Below are 26,753 nucleotides of genomic sequence, written 5' to 3' on the forward strand. Positions count from 1 at the left end.
GGTCTTTCACTCAAAAACACCTCAAGTGACTGAAGATGTCATCTTATCATAGTGGCAGCACTGATACAACTGCAGTTTTAGTAGTTCTCTACTAAACCATCCAAACTTTTCTCTTGATAGAAAGTTGTGTTATAGAGCCAGCCAGAGCTAAGACAATACACTCACAACAGCATCTGGAGAAAAAGTTGAACCAAAGTCCTGACACATTTCAAAAAGTTAAAGAGACTGTGACATTTGTTGAACAGTTAAGACCAACCAGTTGCCAATGGATGGAACACATGAGAACTGTTGAAGTTGTCCTGATCATGAAGGACCTTTAAATGTGTTGGGAACTCCTGCCAGATGTAGAAACCAGTAGACACTTATATGTGGAGCTTTTAGGTTCTTCAAGTCATGACCTCTGGTTTGTAGCTGAGCATTGGTTGGGATAAAAGTCAGGTCCTTCAGTAATGAGGGAATGGTTATTATTCTAACCCTTTTCAAAATATCTCAACCTCCCCAGTAAAAGGATTATCAATGACAAAAGGTTCTTATTTTACCAGTCAATTGTGACTCCTTAGCTAATCCATTAAGATTAGCTGTTGGTTGTGAACAAACAAGGTTATGGACATAGTCTGCATGATAAAGCTTCCCTCACAAGACGGCTTTGGTCTTCCCTTTAATAAAATGTTTGAGGCTCTCAGAGGTTTGAGAGTCTTCTGGGAAGATAATAAAGATGTGCTTCTTCCCCATCACATTAAGAGGAGACACTTCACTGGTAAGACATTTCACTGTGTTCAACATAGAGAGCTCCTATGTTTTTGTTGACTGAAATTCCTTGGTTTTCTCACATACAAAATAAATTCTAAAAAAAAAGACCAACACAATTGTACTGCTAAAAACCATGCAGGAAAATCCTGTGCAATTTTCTTTTTCTTCTCATCTCAATGGATTGGGAAAGGATGTCGACTAATTTTTGAAACCATATTTAGCTGTATGTGCACATGTATGTATAATATTGATGTATTTCTGAAGTTACTTTGAAGGAGCACAGCAACTGCTTTCAGAAAAAAAAGGGGGATCACTGTAAAGATTTTTCCTGCCTTTTTCTAAATAGCAGGAACACTCGAAAAGCATAAAATTCAACATCCAACAATGCTCCATTATGGCAAATAAAATGAATGCATCAAAGCCAAATAACTTTAAGGGAATTGTTCATTGTTGATGTTAGCTGAGGACAAGAAGAATCTATATCTGTCAGTTCTTCGGTAACAATTCCTTTAATGTTAGGTGAGTGGTGCACGTCATGTAATAGGTTAAGATATCACTTTACTTCCATGAGGTTTTGCATGTCTATAAAAGCTTTTCTCAGCTTCAAAATCCTTTGAAATTTCATTACATTTATATACGGTTGAAAAGAGTGAGAGTTTTTTCCTGTCCCTGGCGACAGTTACAGTATTAAAGGGTTAACTAATTGGTTAACCAGGGTTCATGGACATAAAAAAAAAAACATGTTCGCTATTGTGAACCAAATATAATATACAACCAATGTATAAACTAGGACAAGTAAGAGTAACTGTTATTGCAGCTAATTAAAAAGAATACCAAATTAGCTGCTCCTTTCTTTATTAAAAAGATACTGTCCATGGCAATTCTAATGTTTAGGCCTCATCTGGTTTTAATTCCAAAACCCAATGTGATCTCAGTGAAAATAAGTATATGCTCCCCCCATAACATAACACCCTAGACCCGCCATTTTCATAAGGAGCCTCCACCAGCAATGATTTATGAACAATAAAAGAACCAAGGAACTCAGTATTAAAGGAAAGTGTTGTTTACTTGTATTGCTCTGACAGGCATAAGTAGTTATATACTCGCACAGAGATTTATCCACATTAATGTGCCAGTACCTTAAGTTTGCTACTGCCAAGTCTTAAGGGACATGAATGACAGTGTCTCAGGCTTTGCTCACCTTTTATAAAGGCTGCAAGCTTCTTCTCATTTGGTAATGCAGCGCAGTCATGCAACGACTTACTCTCCTCCATTTGTATGGTCTCTGCATGAGCAGAGTTTCTGGCTGTGACACATTCGCTCATTTTAATATGCCTAGTTTGTCCAAGCCAGGTGATATAATGATTGGAGGGATTTTTCCCATTTTCAACAAAGAGATTAGCAATACTGTAATGTTTGAAAGGGAGCCTCTAGGAACGGTTTGTTCAGGGTATGATTAGGACAGAGCACTTTTAAATAATTATAATATTCAAATGTTGTTGTTTTTTTGTATTAGGCCTTTAATCTCTCAATTTTTTCCTCCAAATTTTTAGTTTTGATCTACGGGCTTTCCGGTGGACCCAAGTGATGATATTTGCCATTGAAGAAATTAACAAAGATCCTGCTTTTCTTCCCAACGTGTCTCTTGGTTACAGAATCCTTGACTCCTGTGCGTCGCCAACAAATGCTTTGCGCACAGCATTAACACTCGCTGGTGGATTACAAGGGATGGGATCTCCTTGTCCTCCAGCTATATCTGCTCTCATTGCTGAGTCTGGATCATCCCAGTCCGTGGTTGTAGCAGGAGCTCTCGGACCATTTCAACTACCAATTGTAAGACGTTAAAAAAGGTGTCTTCATCCACCAGTTTTTTATGTATTGGATGGTGCTAAAAATCCATATTCTTCATTTTCTAGATAAGTTATTTCTCAACATGTGCCTGCCTGAGTAACAGGGCTAAATTTCCAACCTTTTTCCGGACGATTCCCAGTGACTACTTCCAGGCCAAAGCTTTGGCAGCTCTGGTTAAACACTTTGGCTGGAAGTGGATTGGAGCTATACAGTCAGACAACGATTATGGTCGAAATGGGATGCAGGCTTTCACCGAAGAGGTTCAAAAAATTGGGGTTTGTGTTGCCTTTGTGGGGACAGTCCTGCGTACATACTCTATGAGTAAAATTCTAGATGTGGTGGAAATGATCAAACAGTCCTCTGTCAAAGTCATCCTGGCTTTTGTCCCTGAGGGAGATTTTTACCCTTTAATGAAAGAGGTATCGAGGCAGAACATAACAGGGATTCAGTGGATCGCAAGTGAAGCTTGGATAACAGCAGCTCGACCTTCAACACCTGAAATGTTCCCTGCTTTTGGTGGCACTCTGGGATTTGTTGTGCAAAAGATGGCCATACCTGATCTACAGCCATTTCTCAGAAAGATTAATCCCTATACAGACCCAAATGCAGCCTTTGTGAAGGATTTCTGGGAGGCCATGTTCGGCTGCAGACCAGTCTCAACTGGGATTTACAGAGACTCTAGTGAAATAAATAAAATATGCCAAGGCAATGAGACATTAATGAACTCTCAGGATGTTTTTTTCAAAGTCACAGAACTTAGAGTGTCTTATAATGTGTATAAAGCTGTGTATGCCATTGCACATGCTCTTCATGAGCTTGTATTCTGTCAATCAGTTGACAGAAAATCTGCAAGGCCCTGCATGAACGTGTCAGAAATACATCCTAAAGAGGTAAATATATATATATATCAAATAAATTCTGCAATAATTTAGAGTGTGTTGTAATTGATTGTGAGACAGTTACAAAAAAAAAATCACATTTATTTTATTTTTTTCACAGGTTACTGAATATGTAAAGCGTGTGAATTTCAGTAATCGGTTTGGGGACAATGTTTTCTTTGATGAAGATGGTGACCCTCCTGCCTCTTATGACATTATTAACTGGCAGCTTGACAATGGCAAAGTGCAGCATGTGACTGTGGGACAGTTCATATCGACTCAAAGTGGAAATTATAAGCTTCAGATTGATGAAGAAAAGATCATTTGGATGACAGGGCAGATGGTAACAATAAAAAAAAATGCTTTTTTGCACTACCTGTTGATGATTAATTTTAAAACTTAATATATAAAAAAATAGTAAAAATTAGAATTTTTTTTATTGTTTATTTTACCTTTTTTTTCTTCCACAGGTTCCTAAATCGGTGTGCTCTGACGTTTGTCCAACTGGAACTTGGAAAGCTTCAATTAGGGGGAAAGCCACGTGCTGTTTTGACTGCATTCCATGTGCTGATGGAACTATATCCAACTCAACAGGTAGTTGCATGAATTTTAAAGTAAATTGTAGCAATTGTTTTACTGAACACAGCTAAGTTAGGTTGAAGTACATACGGCAGATGATATGTTGCAACTTTAAGGAACTCTTTGATTCTGTGCAAGTTTCCAGCTGCCTTTTTTTTTTTGCATCCAATAGGTGCTGCAGATTGTGAACCCTGTCCACAGGAATACTGGTCCAATGAGAGAAAAGACGAGTGCATACCAAAGAAAAAGGAGTTTCTGACGTATTCCGAACCTATGGGAATCATTCTTACAGTTTTATCCCTGCTGGGAGCCTCTCTTTCTCTGATCACAATGGTGGTTTTTATCCACTTCAAGGAAACACCTGTAGTTAAAGCCAGCAACTCAGAGCTCAGCTGCTTTTTGTTGTTTTCCCTTTTTCTGTGTTTTATCTGCCCTTTAACATTCATCGGCAGGCCAACACTGTGGACATGCATGCTGCGCCACACTGCCTTTGGCATAACATTTGCACTCTGCATTTCCTGTGTCCTGGGAAAAACTACTGTTGTTGTTACAGCTTTCAAAGCCAGGCATCCTGGTAATAAAGCTGCAAGGAAATTTGGTCCGGTACAGCAAAGGATCATTGTGTGCTCCTGCACGGTGATTCAAGTAGTAATATGTATTTTGTGGTTGAGCCTGAGCCCACCTTTCCCTGAAAAGGTTTTCAGATACAGTAACAAGAAGATAATTTTAGAATGCAACACTGGCTCAGAGGCAGCATTTTATGTAGTCCTGGGATACATAGGAGTCCTAGCTGTGATATGTTTAGTCTTTGCATTCCTTGCAAGAAAACTGCCCGATAACTTTAATGAAGCAAAATGTATCACCTTCAGCATGCTGATATTCTGTGCCGTTTGGATCACCTTCATCCCTGCATATGTCAGCTCCCCTGGAAAGTTTACTGTGGCTGTGGAAATATTTGCCATTCTCTCATCAACATTTGGTTTGTTAATTTGCATCTTTGCACCTAAATGTTACATAATACTGATTAAGCCAGAGAAAAATACCAAGTCACATGTATTAGGACCTATTTTGAACAAGTATGGACACCGCAAAAATTCTGTAGATTTTAGGTAAAGCCTGGAAAACTGGGCAAAACTCCTGAAATCATATAAAATTTTGAAGTTAATCTATAATTGCATGATAACCAATGAGCAAACAAAGTAGTCTGGGTTAATACACTTTTTCAAATTTCCGTCAAAACCCAAAATATTGTTTAATACAAACATTGGAATAAATTGTTGTGTTTTTGTTGCGTTTTTTGCATCTCTGTCAAAATGCAAGACTGTCATAATTGAATTCAAATGAATCTAATAAAACTTTACTTGTTTAAAAAAAAAGGTTTACAATGAGACTTATTCAGTGAGGTTTGAGTCTCTCCGTGCTGCATGTTAGATGCTTTTAGAATAATCAGGGGGTGTCATTACAACTTGCGAAATTCATGCATTTAGTTATCCAATAACTTGATCAAATAGTGAAACAGTATATTAAAAAAAGTTTAAAAAGTGAGATCTCTTGTCCAAATAACAGTTAGAGAAGCTTATTCATGCTGATAAAATTACATAAATGTTCTCCAACTGTTTCTATATTTAGTCCAAACCCAAAACAAAGCTCTTTTCTACTGACCTTGTTTAAAATACTTTACTCTTACAGGTCACTTATTGTGATTTTATTTTCTATTTCTTTGGATTATATTTTATATTGATTTTCATTCATGTTTTATAAATCATTTTTAATTTTATTTTTTAATTTCCTGCATATTTCCAAAGCTTTGCCACCTTGGTAAAGACCTTTAAAGACCCACTCTAATGAAAATAGTGTTTTTAAAATATCCTTGCAGTATTTTTCTGTTGGAGGACATACATAAAGAAAATTAAGATTAAAATAGCATTTCTTATATTTCTTTATTCATATTGTTGTGAATCAAGTGTAGATTAAAAAAATCAGTTCTAATAAGATTTTATTTTTATTGTAGATAACCATATCCATGTGCATATTCGTATTTCTCACCCAAACTGCCATCTGGCTCAAAACTTTACTGCTGGGTAGCTCCGATAGTGATCGCCATATTTGTTGCACTACTGATAGAATAGAATAGAATAGAATAGAATAGAATAGAATAGAATAGAATAGAATAGAATAGAATAGAATAGAATAGAATAGAATAGGTCTTTAATAATCTTTAATAATCCCTAAGGAAATTTAAAAATGGCCATCTGCTGACACTCATAAAACACACACACATTAAAAACAATAAAAATAGTAAAAATATCAATAGATTAAAAAGATTAATGGTTAATTAGGTTGTGGGTGTGAAAGGCTGTATGCCAACCGGAAGGAGTGTTTACTGGGCAGGGTTTGATGAGTGCCAACAGTACCGCCCACAATTTTTAATGAACTACTGCAGCAAAACTTTTTCGTTTTAGGCTAAAAACGGCATAACCATGATTAAAGGAACAATTTTTAAGTTGATTTAGTGCACTTCAAACGCGGTACAAACATAGATTCTTATTTGCCTAAGAAGAAGAAAACTTTTATTCAATCCTCATTCTTTGATAACTCATGGGCACTCCTTTTATTAACCGAAGAAGGTTACCATGGCATTTCAGGTTTTCTTTTGCTGATTTTGGTCCGTTTTAAGACTACCGTCATCCTTTTCACTCTTTCTTCTGTGATCTTCACCACCAGATTGAGGATTGTTGCGTTTGCCAGGACCAACAACCTTGCAACCAGAAATCTTGATCTACTGCCTTACACTTGCATTCTCCCATGCTATATATTTTTATCTATACTTAATATAGAGATTTGTTAATTAACAGCAGGTTTTATTTAAAAAAAAAAAAAACATTTTTTTTTAAATTCATTATTTATTGTATTTATTGTAGGCTTTAACTTTTAAGACCCGCACATTTTTTTTAAATGTGGGACTTTTAAAATCAGTTTAGAGTTATTGAATTTATGTATTTAAGTATTTCTTTGATGCAGAATGTATATGTTGCGCTGAAAAAACATGGATGATTAGCTCAGTAGGCTAATGAACAGAAAGAATCTCATTAAAATTGAGAAGCTTGTTGGGATGCTGTTTATTTTATTTATTTTTTTACAACACAAGGCAACAAGAACCAACAAAAGGCAAAGTATTCTTGTGTAACTTGAAGTAAGGTCATTGTATATTTTCATTTTACTTTTGTAAACTTTTTTTTTTGCAGTTTTTATCTGGTCTCAGCAAAAGGATGTAACACTTAGGAGCAAAAATGCAAAGCAGAAGCCCAAGAGTCGAGGCTAAAATTGCAAAGACATGAACAGCCACAGTAAACTTTCCAACTGTGCTCATGTACACAGGAATAAAAGTTATCCACACAGCGAAGAATATTAACATGCTGAAGGTAATGAATTTGGCTTCATTGAAATTGTCAGGCAGCTTCCGGGCCAAAAAGGCCATTAGAAGGCACATGCAAGCGAGGAAACCAATGTATCCAAGAACACACCAGAAGCCGACTTCTGAACCGGTAACACACTCGATGATGATTGTGGAACTGTGGTAGTTTGTGTTATAATTGGCATGAGGGGGAGCGGTGAGCAGCCAAGACAGACAGACAAATACCTTCAAAAAAGAAAACAAAAAGCAATTATTATTTTTAGAGACTTAAAAACACATTTACTATTAAACTTTAAAGTTTAATTTACCTGGACAGCAGTTCCAAGAAGAACACTTGCTCTTTGCTGCTTGGGCCCAAACCATTTCATGACATTACTACCTGGAAGTCTGGCTCTAAAAGCCATGAGAACCACAGATGTCTTTGCCAGAAGGCACGATATGCAAAGGGCAAAACTGATACCAAATGCAGGAAACTTGATGAGGCAAAGCCAGTCTGAAGGCTCACCGATAAAAAGCAAGCCCACTAGGAAGCAGATAGCCAGAAATACCAGAAGAAGAAAGCTGAGTTCCATGTTGTTTGCCCGGACTATGGGTGTGTCTTTATATTTAAAAAATACAATAACCACAAAAAAGGACATACAAGCTCCTAAGACAGATGTGGTACACAGAAGAATACCCAAAGCATCATAGTAAGACAAAAATTCAACACTCTTTGGGATGCAAAGATCTCGAGCAGCATTGGGCCACGTGTCCTCTGAGCAGGGTGAGCATTCGAGAGAATCTGAAAATGTAGAGAAAATCAAACTATAGTGTTAGCAAAGGCCTTTTGTTTTTGCTTGCTTCAAGGATTCTGTATCTAATACACGGCAAATTTTAAAAAAAAATGTTTTTTTTATAGAATATATAGTCCCCAAGGTTTCCATTAAAAGCAGAGGTTAGTACAAAACAGGAATATTTCCACACCTGTGGCATTACTGATTTCTCCTTCAGCACAGGGGATACAGTCGTAACAGCAGATCGGCTCCCCTTTTCTCCTGGCTACACGGAAACCTGGAGGACAGCTCTCACTGCAAACTGACTGGAGAGCCTGGAGGGCAAAGTTCTGCACCTCAGGAATAACACTGAACCTTCTTTTTTTGTTGCAGAGAATGAAAATAGCTTCAATTGGACTTAAACATTTCTAACATTAAAATTGATTTTAATGTTATTATGAAAGTATTTCACATATGTACATTTACTCATGACATAGAATCATTCTGTGGTATAAAAAAATTGTCATGAAAAGTAAAAACAACAGGAAAAACTTTTTTTTTTTTTTTTCATTTTTGTAGACTCAGAATTTAGATGATACTAATAATTCCTCACATCTAAAACTGGTCATAAGTGTTAATAAAACATAAATGTATGTAATGTTGGCGTTAAGAATGAATTTGGTCAGTGGATGATTAAGATTATGCCAAGTAATACCTTATGTTTCTAAATCTAATGATGTTGGCAACTTCTAGCAACAATTTAACTGAGCCATTAATAAACAGTGAATAGAGCAGCCTTAGAGGGGAACATGGCCTCAAGCCACTTTGATGTGAACACACCTTTTTTCCAACAGGCCACTGGATCATCGAGTCATTTATGACCAGGTTTTGTCCAGAGGGCAGAGAGGCGTCGTAGAAACCTACTTTCACCAAACTGAGAGAGCCATCAGACATCTGCTGCCAGTTCATGAGATCATAATATGCGATAGGGTCACCGTTTTGATCAAAGTTGACTTCCTTTCCGAGAACAGAAAAATTTGTGCGTTTCATATAGTGGAGAAGCTAAAAGATGAAAAAAAAGATTGAAAGTTATCCAAGCACAAATCACCAATCATTCATTTTCATATCTAAAGCTCATAGCTTCATAACATTTTAATGAATGTAACAGCAGATTTCACCTCCCAAGGTTTGAAATTCTTTGGGTTTGCACAGGATCCGTTCTGAAAAGGCCCTTTTCCATCTTTACAATCACTCATGTCCTGCAAGGAATGAGCCACCAGATACACCGCCTTGTAGACATTATAGGACACTCTCAGTTGTGTTACATCAAAATATGGAGAGTAGACATCATCAAACTTCTCTGTCCCTTTACACATCTTTCTGTCATGGTAGGTATCTTCTCCATGGTAATGTGTGTTAATAGAGTCATTTAGGCGACATTTGAACGTTTCCTCCCAAAATTCGTCCAAAAATGCAGTTTTATGAATGGATAACGGTGAGAGACTTGTGAGATGTTGGTGCAAACCCGGAATCACAGCAGCTCTCTGGATGGCAAATCCTAATGTTCCTTGAAGGAGCTTTCCAGACTTTTCCCATAGAGATTTTGCAGTGGCCCAGGCCTCACTGGCAATCCACTGAAGCCCTGTTATATTTCGACGCTGGACCTCTCTCAGAATGTCCTGCATTTCTGATTCCCCAGAAAAATTAACAATCACTTTTGAAGTTTTCATCTAAATACAAAAAAAAAAAAAAACGTATTAAAGAGTTATATTGTAGACCAAGTTTTTATGGTTTAACAAGCTTCCATTTACAGTAGATTGTTTGGGAGATAACATGCTGTCAGTTTATTACAGTTTTTGAGCAAACACCTATCATATTTTTTTTTCTTTCTGACTATAAGGACTGTGCAGAAATAATATTACCTGAATAACATCAAGGAGCTCATCAAGAGCGTGCTGGTTAAGCTCTACAGGGTAGAAATTAGTGTAAGCAGCACACACTCCATAATGCATAGATTCTTGAAGGAAAAGCTGGATAGCAAATCTGGCATAATCAGACTCCACACCAATGACTCCCACCCAGGTCCAGCCAAAATACCTAACCAGCTGAATCAAGGCTCTTATTTGGAAGGCATCACTCGGCATTGTGCGCATGAAGGTGGGAAACTCCTTTTGATTACTCAGACAGCTGCAGGATGCAAAATAGCTCACCTAGTGTTACAGCAGAACGGTAGTTAATATTTAGCCCTGCGGATCCTGAAAAGGTTTCAAACAGGCATCACATGTCAGCTAACAACCTTTTTGTTAGTCTTTGAAAGCATTCAGTGGTGCAGAATTTCCCATGCAATTGAAAAGGGGAAGTTGCATATGTTCTTTATAAAAAAAAGCTTGTAAAAGCTAAAAAGATGCTTACCCCCTCAATATTAGACGTGTCAGATTACATACAGAACCAGGATGCATTTGCACTGACAGAATACCTATAAATTGCTGGGAATTAAACTATCAGAAACCCAAATGCAACACAGAAGACAGCCGAAAAATCTTACCAGGGGAATATGGAAAGAACCCAGGCTTCTTAACAAAGCCATGGACACCCCAGAGCCAGCATCTCCTATGATTACAGAGGACACCCTCCTGTTCACAGCGGCACAGCCCAAAGTATTTGTTATTTCCATGCTCGAATTTCTTGTAACGCCCTCAGTTGAGAGATTACTCTCCGGCTGGCCATTCACTAACTGCAAGGTTGCTTTCAAAGACACAGGTATGTCATCGCAGCTGTCTCGAATGTGAAAACCCAAGGTGATGTTTGACAGAAAGTCATTGCGCTTGTTGATTTCTTTGATTGCAAAACTCATGGTATGCATCCATCGTAAGGCGCGAGAGCTGAAACTGTGGAGAAACAGAGCACAGTTAATACACGCTCATACACATAAAAAAAAAGTCTAAGTAAATCACAACAGTCATCTATAACTCACTAATTATATGAGTTAGGTGGTGGTTTTGTTTTGTATGTCAGAGGAGACGACACAGGACTAAAATGTAGAGGGAACAATCCTCCTATCACTACGTCTCCATCTTCATACAGACTCAATTCCTCCCTTTCTCCCAAAAACACACAGCTATCCAGTGTACCAGCTGTGCAAAAACGTCCTGTAAAAAGACCAATAAAAGCAAGAACATTTGCAGCCAGCAGCGCCATGTTTGATGCAGTTGTGAACACTTGCAGATGACTGTCAGATTTCTGGAGAAAACCGAATTATATAGTCGAGTTGACATGCAAATCTCAGGGCAATGCCTACTACACAACAGGTGACACGCATGCTCAGGCAAAAAAAATTTTCTATGCCGAAAGACTCCAGCTGGGATCAAATATCTTTTTAAATTGGTATTTCTAAAGTGCCGATGAACAACCATAAATTAGACACACACCAAATGTGAGAAACAGATAAAACCTAGAAAATGAAAATTATTTTAATAGAGTTATAAAACGGTAATTTCCAAGTAATTTAAGAAGACCATAAACTGACTTGTCCCAAATATTTTTATTATGTTCCATTGATGCTCCAAAGGTTAAACTGGGTAGTTTCCAGGAGGTAATGTGGAACTATGTGTCCACAGGGTGCCCTAGGTTATTAGGCTGTGCTTTCAGTTAACATTCACACTGTCCATCCATCAATTTATAAAACCTGATGTTTCCTTTTTGGGTTCACAAAGCTGCTGAAGCCAACCCAGCTACTGCTGGGAAAACCAGTCTGTTGCAGAGACACATAGTCATACACACTCACACCTAGGAGCAATTCAGAAATACCAATTAACATATGAACCGTGTTTTTGGACAGCGGAAGGAAAAATCAAAACACAAAGAAAAAGCAGTTTCACTTAAATAACGTATCCGCAAAGAAAAGACCCAGCCAGGATTTGAACCAGGGCCTTCTCACTGTAAAGCCAGAGTGTAAACCACAACATCACCATGCAGCCTTTTACACTGGTGCCTGAAAACCCCCAAAAAACTACAAAACTACAAATGTCAAAATTGTCAATAATTTCTCTATCTATCTATCTATCTATCTATCTATCTATCTATCTATCTATCTATCTATCTATCTATCTATCTATCTATCTATCTATCTATCTATCTATCTATCTATCTATCTATCTATCTATCTATCTATCTATCTATCTATCTATCTATCTATCTATCTATCTATCTATACATACACATATATACATATATATATCAGATAATCCACATTTCCCTTCCCATTAATTCTTTTTGGACAACTCTGACGGAAGGCGTCAGTCGAAACATGTCGGGTATGTGTCAAACATAACCTGTGTCTAATAACAGAAGAACCAAGAAGTCAATTCTTTTTGTATGTTTGTTTTCTTAAGGGGGTGTTCATTCAAAGAAATAGATTAGTGTTAGTGTCAACAAACAATATAGCAAAAAAAATCAAAAAGTTTTCCTAGCTTATGGTGGGAAAAATAAAATAAACAGTTTCTAAGTTTATTCTCATCCCAAAGGAATCCTTATTCCTTCAATTTCATTTATCTTTTTTATTTAAATTATCTACATGTTCTATCAGTTCTTTTTTTCTCAGAGTTCATTTTGAATCAATCCATTTGAATAAAGTAGGCAGAGTTTCTGATGTCCAATCAAGAAGCTCGCTGTAGTTAACATTGAAGCCAAGCTTTTTATAAAAACGGACCTATTCCTTACCATCTCTCCTTTATAGGACACCTCTCAACATGTTTGCATTGACTCCATTGTCTTTATTTTACTCTGTCAATATCCTAACTTTAACACACTTTCAATGTTTCAGCGTCACTTCTCCGGCTCCTTCCACAGTCAGACCATGTACTCTGCAAAACCGCTTCCAGCCAGCCTTCACAGCCAATGGTGATTATGTCATTGGAGGGATCTTTCCCCTTCATTATAACCAAGAAATGCCTGACCTTAACTGCACCTACAGGCCACCACCAGTGAGGTGTAACGGGTGAGCATGGGTGACTCATTTTCTCCAATTGCACTTGTTGTTTGAAACATTTCAGCCATTGAAGTAGATTTTTGACTCGTGACAATCAAGAGCAGGTTTGGAGGCAAGAATCCTTGTTACACACATAAGATGCTTTGTTTCTGCTTATTATACTTTTGGTTTTTTTGTTTGCTACCTTTTAAATGAAAAAAAGACTAATTTTGGATTTAAAATGCAACAATAAAAATGATGCAACCATTGTGTTTAAACACAGAAATGTAAATAACCTCACACCTGTAATTTAGGCAATATAAGCTTATTCATGTTTGATGTTTGTGTTTGCTATGCTGATTTGCTGAACAGGTTTGATCCCAGGGCTTTCCGCTGGGCTCTCACCATGAAACTAGCAGTCGAGGAGATAAACCAAAGTACTCAGTTATTGCCAAATTATACTCTGGGCTACAAAATCTTTGATTCATGTGCATATCCACTGACTGGCCAAAGGGCTGCTGTTGCTGTGCTTAATGGGATAAGCGAGGAGGAATCTCCCACATGCAGCGATGCTTCTCTGCTCCTCGCTGTCATCGGAGAATCAGGCTCCGCACAGTCCATTGTGGTTTCACGAATCCTGCAGCCCTTCAGAATCCCAATGGTAATATTAAAAAAAAGATGCTCTATGCCTCTTCCATACACAAAATGTTGATTTGGTATTTACCCTCGTTATTTTGTTGCTGTTTTTGTCCTTCTTTGCAGATTAGTTACTTTTCTTCATGTGCTTGTTTCACTGACAGAAGAAGTTATCCAACTTTTTTTAGAGTAATTCCTAATGATGACTATCAGGTAAGAGTTCTGTGCTGAAATAAACATTTTAGTCTTCTTTATGCATCATCTACAAATAAAGCAAAGTTGAAAATAAAGCCTTTGGGGTCATTTAAAGACAACTAGATTGGTCAAATATTTTAAGCTGATCCTAATCATTAGGCTTTGAAATTTTTAAAGAATTCTATCTCATTTGTTTGATGAAAAGGTGAAAGCCATTGCTCAACTGCTGGTGCGCTTCAACTGGACATGGGTGGGGGTTGTCCGGGGAGACCATGAATATGGCCGCTTTGCTCTGCAGGGTTTACTGAGGGAACTAAAGGGTACCAAAGTGTGTGTCGCGTACCAGGAAATGATCCCTCTGCTCTACAACCGTCAGAAGGCTCTGGAGATTATGCAGGTAGAGTCAAAGTAGTCCAGTTTCATGTTTGTTTTTTATCTTTGGATTAAAAACTACACATGTGGCTTTTATAAATTTAGAACACAATAATAATCATTATGCAATATATAGGCGGCAGTAGTGCAGAGGTGGAGCGGTAGACCTCTGATGGGATGATCGCAAGTTTGGTTCCTGCCTTGCCCGCCCATTTGTTGAAGTGTCATTGGGCAAGACACTGAACCCCACATTCTTACCGGTGGTCAAAAGTCGGCGCCTGTGTTTTTCTCCAAAGAAGAGATATCAATAGTTTAGAGAGATCATTAAAATGCTTTTCTCATTGGGATTGGATTTTTTTTATGCTTTTCTTATTGTTACACATTTTTTTCTAAAAATAATCAAATTAAAAATACTGCATTTGTAATAGTTTTTTTGCTGCATCCTTATTGAACTTCTCTTTACTTCACTTTATGTCTCCTTGTCAAAGGTAATGAAAAGCTCCCTGGCAAAAGTGGTAGTGGTGTTCTCAGCCGAAGGAGAAATGACACCTTTCCTAAGAGATTACATGATCCAGAATATCACTGGAATCCAGTGGGTGGCAAGTGAAGCTTGGGTCACTGCGTCAGTGTTCACAGGAAGTGAGTATTACCCTTTCTTGGGCGGCACCATTGGATTCGGCATCAGAAGGGGACACATTTCGCGACTCAGCGACTACCTGATGACAGTCAGCCCTGAAAACTATCCAAATAATCCTCTGGTGAAGGAGCTGTGGGAGGCTTTATACGGTTGTAGCCCACATGCACCCTCTGCCTCGCAGTTGCCCCTCTGCACAGGACAGGAGATACTATTAGTCCAGCACTCAGCCTACATGAACACATCCAGTCCAAGGGTGGCTTACAATGTCTACAAGGCAGTTTATGCAGTAGCCCATTCTCTTCATAACCTTCTTTTGTGTAAGCCGGGGATGGGGCCTTTTGAAAACAACTCATGCGCTCAAAGCAACAACGTGCTCCCATGGCAGGTATGTCCCAGTATTATCAACATAACACTTGTGCCTTTAGCATGTATGTATTTATTCAACCTTTTTTTATTTTTTTCAAGCTTCAGCATTACATTGAAGAAGTAAAGTTTAATATTGCTGGGGAGGAGGTCAACTTTGACCTGAAGGGGGACTCTGTACCCTACTATGACATCATCAACTGGCAGAAAGGCACAAGTGGGAACATTGAGTTTGTCAATGTAGGGTTATTTGATGGAACCAAGGCTGCTGGAGAAGAGCTGGTGATCTACGAAGACAAGCTCACGTGGGCAGGGCATCAGAGAGAGGCAAGCTGCTCGCACTGTGTTTTTAACTTCATCAGACACCAGCTGTTGAAGTTCTGTAGGTTAAGATTGAGGTGAGTCAGGTTGGCAGGAAAAACTGGATCCGATGTGTTAAACTTTTTTTTTTCAATTCAATTTTATTTGTATAAGCCAAATTCACAGCAACAGTCGTCTTGATGGGCTTCGTATAGGTAATTGAAAAACTAGTACCTATCAAGAAAAACTTCTGCTGTTTTTTTATCTTTTAAAATTTAAAGTACTTGTCTTCCATTCCATGAACCTTTTAGGATCTATAAACTGACAGCCCACAAATATCCAGTAACGTAGTCACTCTTTCTACAAGAGTTAATCGAACACACAAAGAATACACATTTTAGCACTAGTTTGTATAAAGCTTCATTCACACCACCCTCGGCAACACGTGTTCAAGCAACCACTTACAGTAAAAAGTCTATGTAAACGTGTGTAAATGCGCATTTTGGGCTCCCACGTTTAAAGCTTTTGCGTAGCTATACAAGTTTCCATGACCATTTTTGGGCTTTACGTAAAATACACGTAGCCATTGAACACGTGTTGCAAGTTGCGCCAGGTCGAACTTTGACCAATCAGGGACTCAGATTTGGTAGTGACAGATGGGTGCCATCTCTTTTAATTCAAAGATGTGCTAGTCGTTTGAAAAAGTGATGATGGAGGAAAAATCAATTATTACAGTTTGTGCCCTGCCGGAATTCTAGTAAACAGTAAATGGTAAATGGTGTATGTTTATATAGCGCTTTTCTACCTACAAGGCCCAAAGCGCTTTACAGTCACAGTCCCATTCACCCAGTCACACACACATTCACACACTGGCCGCGGCTCCGCTGCCGAACACTGGTGCCAGCCTGCAACCAGAGGCAAGGTGGGGTTCAGTGTGTTGCCCAATGACACTTCGACTCATGGGCGTGCAAGAGGGGAATTGAACTGTTCTTTTTTGTAGAACACGTAAAAGAACACGCAAATGCACATTCAGGAACTCACATTTAGCGTGTTCTTGAACATGCGTCACATGTCCAGTGTGTCTGCAGTTTGACATTTTAGTTGACAAAAAAAGCAACTTAACCCTGTCTTTTAGAGACTGTAAAGCTGCTGGTTATCTTTTCTCCTGTTCTTCCATAGGTGCCAGTGTCTGTATGTAGTGCCAGCTGCCCTCCAGGGTCCAGGAAAGCTGTCCGTCGTGGGGAGCCTATCTGCTGCTTTGACTGTATACCATGTGATAGTGGCAAAATTAGTAATGAGACAAGTAAGATTAAAAAGTCAAAGCTTAAAGCTTTTTTCCAATGTCTCTGCGCGATATACTATAATAAGTTTACATATGTTCCTTTCTTATTTTTCTTATAGATTCAGTAGAATGTATATTTTGTCCTGAAGATTTCTGGTCAAATGAAGACAGAACAATCTGTATCCCTAAGAAAGTGGAGTTCTTGGCCTATGACTCTTTGGGCATCGCTCTGACAGTGATCTCTGTAGTAGGAGCTTGTCTCACCATAGGTGTTTTTCTGGTTTTCTTCCATCACAGAAACACAGCCGTGGTCCGCGTAAATAACTCTGAATTAAGCTTCTTTATCTTGTTTGCCCTGACATTTTGTTTTTTGTGCTCACTTGTTTTTATTGGAGAGCCAACACGTTGGTCTTGTATGCTTCGCCACACAGCCTTTAGCATCACGTTTTCACTTTGCATTTCCTGCATCCTTGCAAAGACTCTGGTGGTGCTGGCTGCTTTCACTGCCACCAGGCCGGGAGACAACATCATGAAGTGGCTTGGGCCCAAGCATCAGAGGGTTATTATTTTCAGTTGCACTATGGTGCAGGTGATAATCTGTGCTGCCTGGCTCATTGATGCTTCCCCTTATCCATCCAGAAACACAAAATATGAACGTTCCAAGATTATATTGGAGTGCAGCGTGGGATCAAGTCTGGCCTTCTGGTGTGTTCTGGGATACATTGGCCTCCAGGCATGCCTCTGCTTTGTGCTTGCATTTCTGGCACGTAAACTACCTGGTAACTTTAATGAGGCCAAATTCATTACTTTTAGCATTTTGATCTTCTGTGCTGTTTGGCTGGCATTCATTCCTGCTTATATAAGTTCTCCTGGAATCTATGCAGATGCAGTGGAGTCATTCGCCATTTTAGCTTCCAGCTTTGGCTTGCTGTTTTGTCTGTTTGCTCCAAAATGTTACATAATTTTACTGAAGCCTGAAAAAAATACAAAACAACATCTAATGGGTAAGGAAAAATAAAAAATAAAAATCAATCGTTTTTAATAAGGCTTGAAAGTCATAGCAACTTGGCAAACGTTGCTAAAAGTTTACAGAATCCAGTTTGAAACAGAAACACTGAAACAGAATGACAGAGGGATTGAAGCACACAACCACTCATACATTGTAAAAACAATGGACGAATCAAGATGTGACATCACCCATAGAAAATGTTTCACCTCCAGCTCTACATCAGGAAGCAATGGTGAGGCACCGCCATGTTGAAACCAGTCAATGGTGTTTCGAGTCGCTCTGAGAGATCATATCTATGGCAATGGTGCCAGTAGTTGCCATGGATACGATGACTCTGAAGCAGATTACTGCTGCACTGTGAGAGTGTACTTTGAGCAAGAGAGGTTTTGCAGAAAGGCAACTCACAATATCCACCTTATTTACTCTTTTTCTTCATGTTTTGGTTGTGAGTCAATTTAAACATTTAAAAATCATATAAAAGTTCAACTGATAACATATTCTAATTGTTTAATAAAATATTATATTGTATTTTGCCAGATTGTGCCTGATATCTTCAGACCAGCAAGCAAATTCTTTCCTGTGTATATTAAGCTTTTTTCAGAGTAACATTTGTAGTAACATGTAGGATCTCCGTGTATCGTCAACATTTTTATGTGCTTGTTTGTTCTTTAACCAGAGCACTTGTGATTAATTACATTTTGTGTTTGGTTAAAATCATTAAATAAATAAATAAAATTTAAGGAAAAAATTATATAAACAAGTTGATGAATCATTCTACACGCTTTCATGATTACTGAACACTGCATTGAAAATGTGATTTCTAAGTTTAATGTCTTGACATATACACCATATTCAATCAAACAATTGAGGCAGATACAGTAAAGTGTTTGAAACTTCTATTCATTCTGTGGCACACATCACACTACAATGTTTCTTCTTGTAAATCATGCTTTTAAACTGTAAAATTAAGTTAGAAAACTATTTGCAAGTTTGCAAACTCATATTTGGACTTGAACTGACGTGCACAGCTTAACAACAAAAAAGGAAGCGAATACATCAAGACAAATGTTTAATCTTGAATGAATCAGATTAATCAGGCTTCAAAAAAGTTCTTAATAAATGCTGCTTCAGTAATGAAATGAGTGCAGCATTTTTAAGGAGTTGTCGCAAATGATCATCCATTTAAAAACAGTCTGCAATAAGACCAAAGACAAATGTTGACATTTATAAATTTACATTTCTTTCTTTTCTTATGTCCAGCAAAGATAAGTACATGCTCTCTCTGCAGGGCAGTCTTTCTTGCAGATGTTCTGCTGCAGCCCTTCTGGCTCTCTCTCCAAATTGCTGGTAATAAAATGATAAAACCTTCGAGCTATGAAAAAAGCTGTCATAATCTGATATCATTTCTGTTCAAATTAGTTTAAAGTGCATTGACCCCCATATATGTCTAAATCTGAATTAAAAAAGTCATATAACATTAGGAGTTGGTAGAACACACTTTCTCTTGAATGCCAAAAATTTGAGAGATAACTAAGTTGAATCAGCTGTTGACTACTAAAGTTTTTGGTGATAGTTAAGTATGTAAGGTTGTTGCTGTTCTGTGTTCTGAAAATGATGTGTAAAAAATGTTTCATCTTTAAATATTAGCACACACACAGTATTAGTGTTTTGTCTACTGTCAGCAGCCGTGGGTGAGTCGTTTCCTCAACATTCTCTGCTCAATTGATTCAAAGGAAATGTTGCACCTAATGGATCTGCATCAAATATTGCATGTAAAATGTTTAAAGCAAAACTATAAAATGCAAAATCTTGCTGAAGACAACATTTTTTTATGAATCAAGCTTTAGATGTTTTGAATTCTTGTGTAAAGTTTGCAGACCTCTTACAGAACCTTAATCATTTCTCCACCCACCCTCTAGTGATAATTCAAAGAACTGCAGAATTGTGCACACACACAGAAGCAGGAACCAGAAAGAATTTGCTTGCATTGCTTTAAAACAGACATTTATCTTCTAAAGCCTGTCATAGATGTTTCAGAATTCCAGATCCCCTTTCAATTACCACTTTAACATTTGCTTTGCCTTTATTAACTCTTAACTAATTGTGTCATGTAATCTAGCGTACAATTTCAAAAATAAAGACAGTGAAATAGTGTTAATATAGCATTTACTTAGGCATTTCAATTTTTGAACCTTTACATTCTTTTATCTAACATTGAGATCCACTATTGAAAGAGCAGAGCTGATATCATCTAGAGTTTTTGCTACGAACACATTTTTTAATGTTTCTCTCTGGGTGTAGCAAAATGATGTAACATTTAGGCCCAAAAATGCACAGTAACAGACCAAAACTGGAGGCTAAAATTGCAAATATTTCCACGACCACAGAAAATTTCCCTGGAGAGCTGATATAAGCTGGAATGAAAGAAATCCACACTGCTGAGAAAATCAGCATGCTGAAGGTGATGAGTCTTGCCTCGTTGAAGGTATCTGGTAGCTTTCGACCAAGAAACGCTAACAGGAGACAAACTGAGGCAATCAAGCCGATGTAACCAAGGACCAAGCAGAATCCAGGAGGCCATGGCTCTTTACACTCGACAACAATCTAAATGCAACATGCAAAATAAGAGATAAGGTTTTATTAGAGCTTTTTCCATTTTTATTTTTTACAAACAAGCTCATGAAAAAAACACCATATATATAATTTTTTTAAGTGTGTGTTTGTGAGTGTATGCACATGCACAGAAAATGTTAAACTGAACAAAATTTTACTTGAAAAAGGCTAAATTATATAATTAATGTGTTGTTATTATTGGTCATAAAAAGTAATACTCATGTCATTGTTTTTTGATGATCATGCATTACAGTTGGGGTTGGGAACCGCAGGCCTCAAGGGCAAGCACATCAACGTGCATTCAAGATATCATTGTCCAACTCATGGTTGATTACCTGGATCAGGAGAGTTTAGCCAACCAGAACATGTCAGAGCAGGGCACGTTGAAAAGTAAGCAGGATTATGGCCTTTTCCTTGTCTTTCGGTGATGAATACCCACATTTTGATGTCTCGTAATTAAATTCTCTGGGACATGCTGGCTTTATTTTTCCAACTGCCCACATCGGCAAAGGTACCAAAAAGATACCAAAGGCTGGTTCAGTGACCCTGCTACCGTGCTTGAGTGGCCAGCAAACATCTGACAATAAACCTTTCAGAGAATTTGAAAAGTCTTCAGGATGGAGATGAGAGAAACCAGACCCAACAGTGCAGATGACCTGAGCTATCAAAGCAGCCTGGGCTTCCATAACATCTACGTAAAGCCACAGGCTGATTGCCACAAGACCACCTCACATTAATGCTAACACTTATTAAAAAACCCAATCTCACTGTCTTTTAAACGTGTTCTCTGCAATGTTTTAATTATGATAATGCTATTTCTAGCCAAAAAAACTGTGTTGTTTTCTAGGACATAGTTTTTGCAGAGTAGAAGTAGTTCATTAGAACTCTGATAGCTCTCTATTTGTGTGTTCTCCTGCCAACTTAAAGTCCCTCACACCCCCAACTTAACAAAACTGGCGCAACAAAACTGGCGATCAAAATCGGCGCTATCCAGCAGTACAGTCTTGAGCCAGATTCTAGCTCAGACGATGGAAAAAATGGATCTATTTGTCTATAAGTGGATGCATTTAAAAAAAATACTCATAAATGCAAATGTAAGCGTAATTTTCTTTATCTATGTCCAATTTCAGAAAAAATCCACAGTAACATGTAAAAAGACACTAAAGACACAACTGAGGGCATCAAAATGAAGAGTTTCCAAAGGCCATCATCTTGTACTGAAAACCCACCCTTCTGACTGATTCCATGTGAAATTTTAACTTTCTAAGACACTTAATTTTACATTTTCATTGTCTTTAGGCCATAATCATCAGAATTAAAAGATCTAAAGTATTAATATATGTTGCTCAATATACTTTTCTGTAAATGATAAAAAAATATTTTACTCTTTGTCAGTATTTAATTTTTCTTAGATGTACCTGTATGTTTTCAATCAACAATGAATACACTTTGGTCTTACTTTTCTAGTTGAAGCTTGATAAGCTGAGTTCCTAAATGGGAAAGGGGGTGCCCACAACAACCAGCCAGCACAGAGACAAACCTGAGGGTCAAACAGAAACACTAAAGCTTCTTTAGAAAAAAAGGAATTGAGTCAGTGGTAGCTCCCCTCACCTGAGGAGCTGTAGTGAAGACAATCATGATTCTTTGCTGAGAAGGACCAAACAGCTTCAAAGCTCTAGAGCCAGGCAGTTTAGTCTGAAAAGCCAGGAGGACCACAATAGTCTTAACAAGGAGGCAAGACAGACAAATGACAAAGCTGATCCCAAAGGCTGTTTGGCGGATCCTGCATGTCCACACAGATGGCTGGCCGATGAACACCAGGGAACACAGGAAACAGAGCTTGAGTGACAGCAAAAGCAAGAAACTTATCTCTGAGTTATTAGCCTTGACAATTGGAGTTGTACGGAAACGGTGAAAGATGACGATGATGACTGCTGTCAGAACGACACCCAACAGAGTGAGGGCCACTAAGATGATACCCATGGAGTCCTTGAAAGACAGGAACTCTTCAATCCCTGCAACACACTTCACCTTTTTCTCATCTGACCAGTAGGACTCGGGACATTTTATGCACTCAGCGGAACCTGAGAGGGACAAACAAACTGTAAATGGATGCTCAAAAACTTTGTAATTCCATTGACATTATTACATATTTTACACTTGAAGACTTCTAACTGTCACTGGATTTTTTAGAGAAAACATCTTGAAAAATTGAAGCTAGTACATGTTACCTGTCTCATTACTGATCTCTCCATCTGCACAGGGAAAACAATCGAAGCAACATTGGGGCTCGCCTTTACGCCTAGCCTGCCTGTTGCCTGGGGGGCATGGTTCACTGCACAAAGACACGGGCACCTGAACAGTAAGGAAAAGTGTGGAATCTGAAAACCTGACAAAATGTATTGTGATGCAAATTATAAAATAATTCAAACGTACCTCTGTATGTCCTTCTGTCCATATAATGTTGCTCTGGTTTAATTGCAGCTGTCGTCCCAGTGGAACTGAGCCATCATAACTTCCCACTGTAACAAATCTGAGTGCACCAAAAGAAGTCTTGTCAGACTGATGTTTTTTTTTGGTTTTGTTTAACAGTGCAACTAAACATGTCCACATACATGAATACATGTAAAATAAATTGTTTGATTCTGAACTTTAATAGTACTAGAAAAATGTTAAAATATATTCAAAATTTGACCTCATTTTGCCATGTTTGTCCTTCTGCCAGTTAATTATGTCATAAAGAGGAACAGGCTCTCCATTGGAGTCAAAGCATACTTTCTCCCCAAATTTGTTAGTGAAATTCACTAACTTCAGATGAGACAGCAACTGTGAAAGACATAAAAAATGTCTTAACATACATCCTGATAAAATTATCTTATAAGTAGAATAATGGTGACATATACCTGCTCAGAGGTAAATTGTTTGTGTTTATCGCAGCTTTTCTCGTTTTGTTCTGCAGAATCACAGTTCAGTAAAGCATGTAAAGCGTGGGCAATGGCGTATACTGCTTTGTACACGTTATAGGATATTCTGACTCGGGATACATCAGTATAACTGCTCCCAGTGAGACTCAGATTCTCAAAACCTGTACAAAACGGTGTTTCTGCAAAGCTGTCCCTGTTAAAAAAGCTTTCCTGTTCCGCAGAAGAAGCATTTTGGATTTCTGGATTAGAACCAAATGCATTTAAACCCCTTAAGTTGACATCTCCTACATTTTTTATGGATCCATCTTCTTCAAAGTGAAGTTTACAACCAAACTGATCTTCCCAGAACATGTTGATAAATTCCATTCCTGGTTCAGCAGAGGGGTGAATGTTCAGAAGGAAATTTTCTAAACTGGGGATGTTGACACCAGGGAAAGAGAAGCCCAATGTTCCTTCTAGAAGAGAGTGGAAGTGCGGTAGTGTCAGAAGGGCAGCGGTGACCCACGCTTCGCTGGCAACCCACTGCAGATGTGTAACGTTTCTCTGAACAAGCTGAAAAGATAAGTATAAATAAGTTATTCTAGCTTCCACAAATGTTCAACTGCCATTCTGTGTGGTCAAATCAGCTGAGACACATACTTCAAAATACAGATCCAGGAGTTGTCCCTCTGTGGCAAAAACCACCACAACCCGAGCAGCTGATCTCTGCACTCTGTCTGCCATTTCTTGTATTTCAGCCAAAGTGGGAGATTTTGGAATGGTGAGGTGAAATGCCACACAACCCCCTTGTTTTTGAAACTGAGCAGAAAATGATTGGATCCCATACTGACTGTAGTCATCCTGCAAGGAAAACAAAAAGTTTGTCATTAAAAAAGGTTTATACATATAAATCATAGTTTAAAAGCTTTAGCTGACCGTGGTTCCTATTGTGCCCACCCAACGCCAGCCTAAGAATGTGACGAGTTGCACGAGACCCCTGACTTGAAAGATGTCACTCGGCACGGTTCGCAGAAATGACGGGTACATGCGCTTGTCAGTGAGACAGGTACAAGTGGCAAAATAACTCACCTGAAAGGACAAAAATGTCATTATATAATAAACAGGGTCTCTAACTAACTGTATAAAGAAATATTAAATATTGAAATGTAGAATAACAGCATAAAAAATGGAAGCTTTGGCCTCTGTTTTCTAAATCCAAATGACTGTGAAAGTAAAGATTTATTTTATCAGATTTTCTTACTTTTTCTTTTTTTTCTTGTTTTTTTCCTCTTTTAAGGAGTTGTTTTTCACACGTTTGGAATAAAATTCCCAACCAAATCAAATGCAAATAATAAAATCTTTAGTTTGAATAATTTGTGCGATTCTTACCAGTGGAATGCTGAAAGGGCCAAGAGCTTGAGCTACAGCTCTTGTTGGAGAGGAGGAAGCAAGACCGATCACAGCAGAAACAGGGGAACCAGACAGACATGCATTGGTTTCAGACCATGTTGTTCTAAACTCCTGTTCTTTGCTATATGTTGTCACATTCCCTGCTTTTGCAGTGGTGACTTCAACAGACTGTACACGCTCAAAAAAAATTGTTGAAGTATTTTCAGTGGCTTCTCTTTTTCTTAGCTGATTTGTCAAAGGAATGGATGAACTGATTAAAGGGAAAAGGGCTCTCAGGCTGTTGTGGACGTTATCACAGCTGTCTGTGATCCGGTAGCCAAGTGTCACACCTGGCAACAAGACTGAGCTGTGGTTGATTTCTTCCACAGCAAACACCATAGTCATCAGCCACCGGAAGGCTCTCTGATCAAACCTGCAATGCATTAAGGATATGGTTCTTTATTTTTTTTAATTACATTTATAAAAGGCTGATGTAATCTATGAATAATATACACACAATCTCCATACAGTAGGTGTCGGCTTGAATACTTACCCTGTGCAAGGTGTGGTTGGGGGTTTGCTGTGGTAGGTGTGCTCTGGCTCAGAAGCCTCATAATGCAAAGGGAAAAGCCCTCCAACGATAACATCTCCTTCTGACTGCAAAACCACAGGATGACTGTCTCCTAATGTCACACACTGAGATGCATCAGAATCAACCCCAACCCCTGCCACTCTGAAATGTATGACCTCTTGTCTCGTCTCTGCCGTTTCTCTGATAATCAGTGTTTGTAGTTCCTTTATAGAATTGGAACAGCCTACTAACCCAGTAACAAAGACGCTGCCCACAAAAACATGCAGTAAACAAGAAGTCTTAAAAACTAGCGGCCGATTTTCCATCCTGACCCTATGAAGACTGTGCTTTGTAATAAATTGCCAATGTCGCCTTCAACAGGAAAACGAACCGCACATTAAAAGCTGTGTGGATGTGTAATTTCATTGGTCATGTGAGTCATCGCAAGTTAAACCAATCACGTTCAAAACAAGGAAAGGAAGTGACATTAGTTGTAAAAAACTAAAAAGGGGATTTACAGTATAGGGTGCTTTGAATACCATAATTCACAGCAAGCACCAGAAAACATGTGTCTTAAACACAACTGGAAACTTAAAATAATAAGCCAGTGTTCTTGCTTACATCCAATTTAAAAAAAAAAAAAGATCAAGAAAAGAACTCAAATGGAAAGTTTAAGTTGCTCATACTGGCAATAAACTGGTTGCATCTGAATGCTACGTTCACACCGGGCTTTGCTGTCGTGAATGAGCGTATAGCCCAGGATGTACACACTATAACACTGTGTCTGTTATAGTCTTCAGCACTCACCTCTGTGTTTTTCTTTATTATGTTTTTTGTTGTGGGACATATGTTCCATGCATATTAATTTTGATTTGACATATTTTGTTTATTAAAACAAATTTCAGCACAGTTAGGGCTTTCAATTACAGAGTCTGTGACCTGACATGGGTAAAAATAATAATAATTAAATCCCACAAAATAACTTTTCATTCCGACGAAATAACAAATTGGTTCCAACAAAATAATATTCTTACATACAAGTATCCTGTTGTATTTGAATGCACCTCAGTTACAGTGACACGCTAATTGGTCGAGATGCATTATCGGATATGTGTAATGCATGATGGAATGCATAGCATGTAGCCTTTTGATATAAAGTAACTGTTAACGAGGATGTTAGTAAAAGACAAGTTACTTAGCACGTCCTGAATATTAACATTCCTGTTCGACCCTAAAGTACAACACCCCATACTGCTATGGGGTGCTACTATTTTGTAAGGTCAGTTAAATGT

General features: G+C 38.2%; 5 protein-coding genes across 5 annotated transcripts; 3 read left to right on the top strand and 2 right to left on the bottom strand.

The window, feature by feature from the left end:
• Window positions 1–2,337: 2,337 nt before the first annotated feature.
• Window positions 2,338–5,171, top strand: olfcn1 (olfactory receptor C family, n1). The gene is made up of 5 exons (XM_011482718.3): window positions 2,338–2,583; window positions 2,667–3,491; window positions 3,601–3,822; window positions 3,950–4,073; window positions 4,231–5,171. Exons 1-5 carry the CDS (start codon window positions 2,338–2,340, stop codon window positions 5,169–5,171), a joined length of 2,358 nt encoding a protein of 785 aa, XP_011481020.1.
• A 2,390-nt stretch (window positions 5,172–7,561) lies between these two features.
• Window positions 7,562–10,072, bottom strand: LOC110016204 (extracellular calcium-sensing receptor-like). The gene has a single exon (XM_020708217.3). It carries the CDS (start codon window positions 9,953–9,955, stop codon window positions 9,368–9,370), a length of 588 nt encoding a protein of 195 aa, XP_020563876.1. The 5' UTR covers window positions 9,956–10,072; the 3' UTR covers window positions 7,562–9,367.
• A 4,787-nt stretch (window positions 10,073–14,859) lies between these two features.
• LOC101173081 (extracellular calcium-sensing receptor-like) lies at window positions 14,860–16,013 on the top strand. The gene is made up of 2 exons (XM_078956465.1): window positions 14,860–15,416; window positions 15,497–16,013. The coding sequence occupies exons 1-2, from the start codon at window positions 14,886–14,888 to the stop codon at window positions 15,794–15,796; spliced, it is 831 nt and encodes a 276-aa protein (XP_078812591.1). The 5' UTR covers window positions 14,860–14,885; the 3' UTR covers window positions 15,797–16,013.
• Window positions 16,014–16,754: 741 nt separating this feature from the next.
• LOC144981773 (vomeronasal type-2 receptor 26-like) lies at window positions 16,755–18,199 on the top strand. The gene is made up of 3 exons (XM_078930132.1): window positions 16,755–16,770; window positions 16,874–16,885; window positions 17,096–18,199. The coding sequence occupies exons 1-3, from the start codon at window positions 16,755–16,757 to the stop codon at window positions 17,992–17,994; spliced, it is 927 nt and encodes a 308-aa protein (XP_078786258.1). The 3' UTR covers window positions 17,995–18,199.
• Window positions 18,200–18,719: 520 nt separating this feature from the next.
• Window positions 18,720–26,712, bottom strand: olfcu1 (olfactory receptor C family, u1). The gene is made up of 10 exons (XM_078956466.1): window positions 25,444–26,712; window positions 24,891–25,323; window positions 24,438–24,590; window positions 24,162–24,362; window positions 23,502–24,074; window positions 23,294–23,424; window positions 22,830–23,131; window positions 22,210–22,682; window positions 22,058–22,138; window positions 18,720–20,589 (listed from the first exon to the last, which is right to left on the bottom strand). The coding sequence occupies exons 1-10, from the start codon at window positions 25,785–25,787 to the stop codon at window positions 20,233–20,235; spliced, it is 3,048 nt and encodes a 1,015-aa protein (XP_078812592.1). The 5' UTR covers window positions 25,788–26,712; the 3' UTR covers window positions 18,720–20,232.
• Between the last annotated feature and the right edge of the window lie 41 nt (window positions 26,713–26,753).

This window comes from Oryzias latipes, chromosome 13, assembly GCF_053564925.1.
Source record: "Oryzias latipes strain Hd-rR chromosome 13, Olatipes_Hd-rR_3.1".
NCBI lineage: Eukaryota > Metazoa > Chordata > Actinopteri > Beloniformes > Adrianichthyidae > Oryzias > Oryzias latipes.

Coding starts and splice junctions, on each gene's coding strand:
- olfcn1 (XM_011482718.3), top strand. CDS start 2,338: ATGATATTTGCCATTGAAGAAATTAACAAAGATCCTGCTTTTCTTCCC. Junction 2,584..2,666: donor GACCATTTCAACTACCAATT/GTAAGACGTTAA, acceptor TTCATTTTCTAG/ATAAGTTATTTCTCAACATG. Junction 4,074..4,230: donor AACTATATCCAACTCAACAG/GTAGTTGCATGA, acceptor TGCATCCAATAG/GTGCTGCAGATTGTGAACCC.
- olfcu1 (XM_078956466.1), bottom strand. CDS start 25,787: ATGGAAAATCGGCCGCTAGTTTTTAAGACTTCTTGTTTACTGCATGTT. Junction 25,324..25,443: donor CCAACCACACCTTGCACAGG/GTAAGTATTCAA, acceptor AATGCATTGCAG/GTTTGATCAGAGAGCCTTCC. Junction 24,363..24,437: donor TGGGCACAATAGGAACCACG/GTCAGCTAAAGC, acceptor TTTTCCTTGCAG/GATGACTACAGTCAGTATGG.
- LOC101173081 (XM_078956465.1), top strand. CDS start 14,886: ATGAAAAGCTCCCTGGCAAAAGTGGTAGTGGTGTTCTCAGCCGAAGGA. Junction 15,417..15,496: donor ACAACGTGCTCCCATGGCAG/GTATGTCCCAGT, acceptor ATTTTTTTCAAG/CTTCAGCATTACATTGAAGA.
- LOC110016204 (XM_020708217.3), bottom strand. CDS start 9,955: ATGAAAACTTCAAAAGTGATTGTTAATTTTTCTGGGGAATCAGAAATG.